General features: G+C 41.4%; 1 protein-coding gene across 1 annotated transcript; it reads right to left on the bottom strand.

Moving 5' to 3' along the window:
* Nucleotides 1–3,561: 3,561 nt before the first annotated feature.
* On the bottom strand, nt 3,562–4,383 carry LOC123623153 (syntenin-1-like). Its single transcript, XM_045529947.1, has 2 exons — nt 4,138–4,383; nt 3,562–3,966 (listed from the first exon to the last, which is right to left on the bottom strand). The coding sequence occupies exons 1-2, from the start codon at nt 4,381–4,383 to the stop codon at nt 3,562–3,564; spliced, it is 651 nt and encodes a 216-aa protein (XP_045385903.1).
* Between the last annotated feature and the right edge of the window lie 5,171 nt (nt 4,384–9,554).

The raw sequence follows: 9,554 nt of genomic DNA, 5'->3' as shown, positions 1-9,554 counted from the left end.
TTTTTTTTAATAAGACAAGCTCTCATTCTGTTGCCCAGGCTAGAGTGCAGTGGTGTGGTCATAGCTCGCTGCAGCCTCAAACTCCTGGACTCAAGTGATCCTCTTGCCTCAGCTCCTCGAGTATCTGGGACTACAGGCATGTGCCACCATTCCTGGCTAAGTTTTTAAAAACAGTTTTCATAGAGGTGGGGTCTTGCTCTGTTGTCCAGGCTGATCTTCTGGCCTCAAGCAATCTTCCCTCGTTAGCCTCCCAGAGTGCTGGGATTATAGGTGTGAATCACTGAGGCTGGCCCAAAAGCCTTTCTTAAATAGACTCTGAGCCTTCCAGTTCTTTCCACTGTGATCCCCTATTGTTGTATAGGGTTTCCACTGACATGGAGGTAAGGTGTTGGGGAGGTGTTCCACAGTCCTATGAGAAGGTCTGCATGTTTTGGTGGGTCTCTGTTCCTGGTATATGACATTAACAAGTGCTGCTCAGCTTCTCTCCTCCCTCTTAGATGTGACAGGATGGCTAGAGGGGGCTGGTGTTGGTTAATCGTTACAGGGAACAGAAGGCAGAACAGAATGCTTTTCTTATTTATTTATTTATTTTTAATGGGGTCTCCCTCTCACCTAGGCTGGAGTGCAGTGGTGCAATTACAGCTCATTGTATCCTCGAACTCCTTCGCTCAAGAGATCCTCACACCTCAACCTGAGTGGCTGGGACTATAGGTGCACACCACCATATCCAGCTAATTTTTAAAAAAATTCTTTTTGTGAAGAAAGGGTCTTGGTGTGTTGACCAGACTGGTCTCTCCTGGCCTCAAGGAATACTCCTGCCTTGGCCTCCCAAAGTATTAGGAATACAGGCCTGAGCCACTTTACCCAGCCACTGGTGTATTTTAAAATGGTCACTTTCTCCTGCCCCTGCTGGATGTGTGAGAGGATTTTTCTGCAATCTTCACAGCAAGAACCTGACAGGGCTCCTGCAGGTAAAACTCAAGGAAGTGTGAGAGCCCCTAATACTAGTTCCCCTGTGGTTTTTAACTCTCTACCTAGTCCAGGGGTGGGGAACCTTTTCCTGTTGGAAGGCCTCATCAATTTAGCTGTAATCAAATAAGGCCACATTAAGAAACTTCGGCCAGGCACGGTGGCTCACGCCTGTAATCCTAGCACTCTGGGAGGCCAAGGCAGGTGGATCGCTCGAGATGGGGAGTTTGAGACCAGCCTGAGCAAGAGCGAGACCCCATCTCTACTAAAAATAGAAAAGAAATTATATGGACAGCTAAAAACATATATATATATATATCTATATATCTATATATATAATTAGCCGGGCATGGTGGTACATGCCTGTAGTCCCAGCTACTTGGGAGGCTGAGGCAGGAGGATGGCTTGAGTCCAGGAGTCTGAGGTTGCTGTGAGCTAGGCTGATGCCACGGCACTCTAGCCCGAGCAACAGAGTGAGACTCTGTCTCAAAAAAAAAAAAAAAAAGAAAAAAAAAAAAGAAACTTCAATTAGATATACTTAAAGATGTATATTATTTTGTAAAAATCTACCTAAGTACTTAATAATTTCAAAAAATTAAAACTATTTGCTAATGCTAAAGTTAACCTTTTAATGATTTTGTTGTGTTTGCTTTTTGTTGGAAAGCATTTGAATATTTGGTTGCATCATGGAAGTCTGTAATTTCAGTTGATCCTCTAGATGGGTATCAGTCATTTGTGACCTTAAGGACATCTTGATTTGGGTCAGGTAGGAGAATGTAGATTCACAGCAATAAGTGATTGAAAAGCAAGAAAGCATATTTTGGGCATGTTGCTGAAGGCATGGGTATTCTGCATTTTTCCATATTTCAGCTGGATCTTTCTTAGCATCAAACACTGACTTTAAAATGTCATCTACTGAGAGCTCAATCAATTCCATCTGTAGTTCTTTAGGTGCCCTGGTGATATCAACTAGCTGAGGCTGAAATGCTAATTTGAGGGTGATGTCATTCTCAAAGTCAGTGAATCTTTCACTGTATTCTCCAATTAATAGGTCTATAACAGCTGTGTATTCTTCAAATGATTTGCATAGATCATCCTGCTCATCAATGAGCTTTGCTAACTGGGGAAAATGTTCATTCAAAATTTCCTTTTGAAGAAGAAGTGTTTTGAAAAAAATAGCTTTTTTTTGGAAAAGCTCAGATTTGTGTGTGTGTGTGTGTGTGTGTGTCACATATCATATATACACTTAGTTTTACCTTACAAAGTAATTTTCAAGTCATTTTGATTTGGCATGATATGACACAGAAATACTGCATTCCTATAGAAATCTTCTTTCAATAATTCACATTGCTGATTCTGTTCTTCATAAAATTTAATTATCTGTTCTTGCAGAGATAAAATTTTGGCTAACACCTGTCCCGGCTATAGTCAACACACTTTATTTATTATTATTATTATTTTTTACTTATACATATTTAATTAAAATAGAATAGACATAAGCCAAAAAGAAGAAAAAAATCAGGATACAGTGTCACTGCCATTTTTGTTTGCAGGGAGGAGTCAGGAAATGGACGAAATTTCCAGGAAAACATTGTAAGACCATCCCAAAGTAGTTAGGTTACATAATGTTAAGATTCAATGCCAAAATTAAGTATTATCCCACTTAATCTACAAATGAAAAAAAGGACTCAAAAGTTCATCCTGTTTAGTATAGGAATTTTAACGATTCATTTCTTAGAAAGTGATACTGGCAACTTTTACGAGAAAGAAGTTTCCATTATGCATTGACTAGAAAATCTCAAAGACAACTAAGCAGCGTACCATTAAATAGTCTGGGCTAGTATACATTTTGATTTATTACGGAACTACATTTGGGTTTTAGAAAGGCAGCAATAATATATATTTTGGCTTTTAGTCTAGATGCTTAACATAGTTAAGGCGACAGTTCAAGCATATTAAGTAAAGGTAGTTAAAATTTAATGACAATCATCACAATCTCTTGCAATGTACACACACACTATATAACGCTTACATGGAATGAAACCAGCATTCTTAATAGGTGTTTTACACACACACACACACACACACACACACACACATACACACACGTAAGTAAAAAAAACTATCAAAGGCAATCATTCTAGATGTACATGGTAACATGTTAAAAATGCAAATATAACATAAAACTGAAGTAATATGAACAGCACTACTTATTACCTAGGAGAAAGACAACTGATTCTCACATAAAGCTAAGCTTGTATCAGTCATCCTAATCACAATGGCTTGTAAAAGCATTGGGTTTCCAGTAGAGAAACTATTCTAGGAAAGTCAGTAAGTCTCTTGAAAGTTTCATATCTGTAAAACCAGGATAAGGCTACCACTATCTTGAAATCTGAACAAGATATCAGATGAGACAGTGAGATTCCCAGCCATGTGTAAGATAGGAAGGTCCTCATGCAGCATATGTCTGCTGGCTCTGGGAAAGTGTCACGTGCATAATACAGAAGTTGCCAAATTCAGCTACATTTTTGTTGTGCCATGACTTTTAAACTTCAGGAATGGTGTGGTCCATCAGACTTTTCATAATGCTTTTCAAAAAGCAGACATGATTGTAATAGTAACTACAGTCCCAGCTGTTGACAGTATGTCTGCAATTTGAGAGTTCTTCAATCCAATGACATTCTGCCCATTGATTTCAAAGATGTTATGTTCCGTGAGGAGATCATTTCTGGCTACAGAATTATCTTTGGCCGTGGATGTTATTTTTCCATTTTTAAAGATAAAACCAACATGTCCAGTGCTATCCTTGTGCATGGTGATTGTCTGTTGAAAGGGCCTGTCACGAATGGTCATAGTAATCTTCTTTCCAAAAGCTTGTTTGAGCACCTTGTGTGCTTTATCAGAGCTCCAGCCTGCATAGTTTTCACCATTGATCTGGAGTACTTGGTCCCTGAATATCAGACCAACCAACGAGGGTGGAGTGTTAGCCTGGATTAGCTGAACAAATATACCATTATCTATCAATTTAAGACTGAGTCCAATTTTTCCATCTTGATCCTTACACAAAATGACTTCACGAATCTCTTGCTTAATTTCTGCTCTACGAATCCTAGCATCATTAGCAGTCACAGGAGCCACTATATAGTTCATACTGGAAGGTGTTGCTACCAACTGCCCCTGAACTGGTGCTCCAGGGACCATGGCCATATTTGCACATATTTCTTCTTCATTTAAACTCAGGCCCATGTATTGAGAGAGTTCTGGATACAGTTTAGGATAGAGACTTCCATCTTGAGATACGGGAGCAGAAGCGTCTGACAAAACTGCTGGGTTGGCAGGATTTGCAGAAAAGGCAGCCTGAGCCTGAATTACTTTGTCCACCTTCAGGTCTTTAAGAGATGGATAGAGGGGCATTTCTGCAGGGTTTTTCTGGACCTCAGGGACCCGCTCGCTGCTGCCTCCTCTGGTCTCTGGCACCGACTTCTGAGGCCTGAGGGAAGCAGAACAGTGCACCATCAATGCAGTTTAGAAAGATGGGGCAAATCCACACCGAATACCTCATCATTCAGCTTTAGCATGTTACAAAACTGATGATGCCGTGTTGCATTTGCATGAATATAGTTAACAATACTTATAACTTGTTGCAAATTATCACTTAAAATAGTAGCTTTTGCACAGAAATGTTGCTGATGCAAGATACAATGAAAAGAAATGAGAGCATCTGGATCTGTTACTACTTTAATAAACCTTTCATATCTTCCTGTTATAGAAGGTACACCGTCTGTATGGACACTGACTAAATTTACCAAATTCAGTCCAACTTCATGACATTTATCTTGAAAGTTGTTGAAGGTATCTATTCCCTGTGTTCTGTTCACAAGAGTGCCCAAAGTGAGTAATTCTTCATAGCAAAGAAAATCTTCTGTTATGAACAGAATGAAGTATAAAACCTTCACCAAGTCAGTGTTATCAGTTGACTCATCCAAAGCAATTGAATAATATATACTTTTCTTTTCAAGTATTGCAAATATTACATGAAGTTGTTCTGTTAAGTTGAAGGCTAATTCATTCTGCCAATGAGTTATTGTTCTTCTTGAAAGAGGCAGCTGTTTGTACTTTGAAATGTTATTGGGGTCTAAGCATCCTACAACTTTGAGAATGCATTCTTTTACAATTTCTACATCACTGAATGGTTTCCTCTTTTTCTGGAGAATATAAGCTACTTTATAAGTTGCCTCAGTGACATTATTTCCAGGTCTTACTGCTGCTTGAAAGAACTGTCCTTGCTTTTGCTTTTGATCTTCTAATTTCTGCACTACAACCTTTCATGCCTCTCCTCTAATTCAAAATATTTGTGGTCCGTATGAGTGTTATAATGCTGATGAGCATTGAATTTCTTTAATGTTGACATTGCAGTAGCCCAAAGCAAGCAGATCATCTTATCTTTAGCAGAAACAAGATAATATTGCAATTCCCAATCCTCATTAAAAATCTGTTTTCTTCCTTTAGCATTCTCTTGGTCTTCTTTGACATGATGGGCTGTTAAGCAGACGGAATTAAAAAAAATACTGTCGAGCTGTGTGACTATTCACAAATTCCACTTCAAACAGAGACACCTTGCACCCTTGCCAAAATATTATAATAAACTGGCATATTCGACCCCCATAAACTCTCACCAACCAGCCTTGTGCGGCAGTGGCGGTAGTCAGGCGGGGGAAGTTAGCACTAAATCATGAACATAGCAGCCATGAATTTAGCTCTCATGGCTTACGCATGTTCTAATTGTGCTGGTCAATCTGGGAGGATTATTTTATTGAAATTTGTTTTATTCTTTGGTATTTTAAATATGTTCATTTTAAAGATAAAAATATAAAAGACAAAAAAATATTACCACAAATAAAAGGATTTGTTCTGTAAAATTTGAATTCAGTCCAAAGGCCACACTTAAGGACCTGAAAGGCCACCGGTTCCCCGGCCCTGACCTAGTCCAACCTCTGCGTTCAGCAGTTTGTCAGTTATGGTCAGTGTTCCTACTGGTTCTGGTTCCTGCCACAGGCTTCTCCTCTTGGGTTTCTGCTTCCAGTAAGCTGGGGTTCTCTGTATCTGCCTCTCTCTCTCCAGTTTTCAGGGCAGTGGTTTGCCCTGTGACCTCAATTCTCTGCTGGACCTAAGAAGAGCTATTATTTTTCAGTTTGTTCAGTTGTTTTCTTAAAAGGATGGGGGTGATGCTTCCAAGTTCTTTATATGGCTGGGCAGAATCCAGAAGTCTAGGCTGCCTTTTCACTGTGCCAGAGGTTCCCTCCCATGGCTGCCAACAGAGAGACCTATTCCACTTCAGTGACCCATTTCCTCTCCTCTGACCTTGTTTGGCTTCATGATATTGCTCAATTCTCTGGCTCCTTTGACCCACTGAGGAAAACTTGTCCAGCAAGAAGGCAATAGTTAAAGTTCTATTTAGATGCAATCAGTACCTGGCCCTACTATGAGCTCTAGGGTTAGTAAAAGGCAGATGACAGTTGGTCCCCTGCTTGTGTGGGGCTTACCCTTCCAAAACCAGCCTCAGGCCCCTCAAGGACCCCTCCAGCCCTGGTGTTGCCCAGCTCACCTGCTGCTTCCCTGTTTCCCAGTTCTAGGGCTCTACTGGGTCCCTCACTGACCAGCTCTGCTCCAAGGCCATGCTCCAGGGGAGGGCTGGAGAACATCCCAGGGAGGCAGCAACAGTGGCCACTACACGAAACACCAGCAATGACATGGTTTTGGACCTTTGTCTACAAAATCTTTGAATTGTTACTGAGAAAGGAAGTGAGAGTTTCTCAGCCTGATGTGGACTGTGGCAGCCAGTACACAGGGGTCCGCTGGCTGGAAGAGGAGCCCCCCAAGTCTCATCAGTGTGGGGGGCCCCCTGAGCCTTGGCCCTTTGTCGGAGAGTTCTGGGCCACAGCTTTGGAAACAGCACAGTCTCCAGATGCAACACTGCCTGGAGCCAGGGTGGAGCAAGAGCCCAGGAGGGAAGAAAGCCAATGGCTGAGAGGCCCAGCACTGGGCTACAGACTCCATACCAGAGACTCCCATCCTGGGGTTAAGGTGGAAGAGCACCAGCATCATTAAGTTTGCAATAATTCTTTTAAATTATTTTTGAAAATACTTTTTTTAAAAAACCTTTTAAAGAATCAGAATTGTTATATGTGGGACATTTTCTTAGATGTTAGAAACTGGAAGTTTAATTCTGGAAAGTATATATTGACAAAAGTTTCCATGTGGAAAAAAATATTTTTTAGAAACAAATTTTGGCTTCAGTGAACACACTCTGATCCTAGTATCTGCGGTGCCCATGGTCTGGAAGAGAAAAAGCAACCATCTGCCATTCTTTAACACATGTATTGAAACATGCTGCTCTGTGTGCAAAGGAACCCACTTTGATGCTTGCATATTTTGCATTGAATGTGTATTTAACTTGCATAATTATGCTTGGACTCCTCATAATTTTTCATTTTATGTAATTGTTTGCATTGACCGTAAGTATGAATAAAAGAAATAAATGTGTGAAACCAAAAAGTGGCCAGAAGAGGAACTCATTTCCTTTGTGAAGGGCTGGGGAGGGCAGGCACAGGGGCTTGGGCATGGCACTTGTGGTGAGAGGCAATTCCCCGCCCTCTATGGAGAGGAGACTGGGAGTGCTTGCCACTCCCTAAGGTGCCCCTAAAAATCACATGTCACTTCTGGCGTGACTGGAAGAAGGGGAGCTTGGCATTTTGTTTGATAGGCTTGAAGATCTGCCCAGAGGAAGAGAAAACTGGGTGAAAAATCCCTTGGAAAGAGCCTACCCAACCCCCACTCAACCCACACGTGAGTGCCCCCAGGCTCAGAAGAACACCTGGAAGCTAGACTTACTGAGTCCCTTGGCTGCATCCTTTGCAAGCATGCTGTCTGTGGGGTGAGAGGAATGTGGGAGAGTCCTGGCAGGAATGGGTGGGGCAGAGGTGAAGGTTTCAGTCAAGCTGGAGGAACAGAGAAATGGAGAGGGCTCGGGAGGTCATGGCTGCATCATTTTTCTCATTTTTCTTTCTTTGCTCAGTGCAGAAAGAGCACAAGAACCTGTCAGAGGGGATGAGGAGGTTTCCTACAGGCACAACAGCCCTGCCCCACTGCAGGCTCCCAGGCCACCACGGGGTCAGAATTGGATATAAGGTCAGAGTCTGTAAACTGGACAGATCGTTTAGTGATTAGAGTTATGTGAACACTGTGGGCTCTGCCCAAGATGCTACTGGGGGACAAGAGTGAGGGGTCTAGGGAGATTTGAAAAATATAAGACACATGAAAACACATCATGTCCCTGTCCCCTAGTGTTAAGACTGCTCAATCAAGTGGTTTCAATTGTATATTTTTAAAGTTTTTCTTGATTGTTTCCATTGACAAGAGTCAGAAGGAAAAGAAGCATGGGCTCACTTTTTAAATTACAAAAGCAATACCTGCTCCCTGTAAAAAGTTATGTGCACCATAAAAATTTATGGTGCCATAGTACTCCATACCATGAATTAACTAAATTTTATTTATCTGTTCTCTTAGTAGCAAGTAGGTGATTTTCAACCTCTGCTTTCATACTGATGAAGTGAATATTCTCTTACATCTTTAGGTACTAATGCAAATGTTTCTGTAGAAGAGATTCCTGGAAGTGGAGTTTGTTGGGTCAGAGGATATTTCAGATATAGAAATTGGTAGACATTACCAAATTGGACCTCAAATTGGATACATCAATTTATAAACCCCCAAAGAATGTGCAAGAGTGCCCAATCTTGGGGGACCTTTGAGGTTCCCTGTGGAGCCAGGGGTATCCTGAGCCCCACTGGCTGAGGAGGCTTCTCTCACTCTGCCTGCCTGTGTGAGTTTCCACCCTCAGGCTGGCTCCAGCGGTGGGCGCCTCAGCCCAACCCGTCACTGGTGTATTTTTGTACACTGGGTTGGAATCCACACAGAAGTGCTGCCTTTACCCTTTCTCAGTTTGGGAGCTGGGTGCATGTCAAATGTAATCAATGGGGAGAAGGACATACACCATGTGCTACTATATTTTAGACACTTGGCATGGGGTACTTGCAGGAAGGAGATGTAGGTTTGTACTCTGCAGACTCCAGCCTTCTGGTAGCCCCCTGCACACAAAATGTGTAGCTGAATGTTTACGGTCCCTTCCAGCTTTAAGGCTGGGCTTCCGCAGTATTTTGCACAGGTTATTGTTTTTAAAAATAATTTACTGTTGCCTTTTACATCAGCTATATGTTTTCCTTTCTTATTTAATACATAAAAAGGGTCCCAAAGGAATAATGACTATATATGGTCAAGGAACATATGTTTAATGTTACCACAAAAACATTTGTGGGTAGGACCCCAAAATATTTTCACTCTAATGCAAATGATTCTAGAAAATAAAACTTTTACCTTCTGAATATCATGTATTCATAAGGTTACAATGTTCCCCCAACAGATGACTGAACATATTTTCACAAGCTTACAAATGAACTTATTTGATTTCTTAGAGAAATCACAATGGATGGCAAATGCCCTGTGTGGAATTGCATAAACAGTAGTGTCTG

This window comes from Lemur catta, chromosome 18 (assembly GCF_020740605.2).
Source record: "Lemur catta isolate mLemCat1 chromosome 18, mLemCat1.pri, whole genome shotgun sequence".
Classification (NCBI taxonomy): Eukaryota; Metazoa; Chordata; class Mammalia; order Primates; family Lemuridae; genus Lemur; species Lemur catta.
This window is presented reverse-complemented; position numbering and strand designations above follow the sequence as displayed.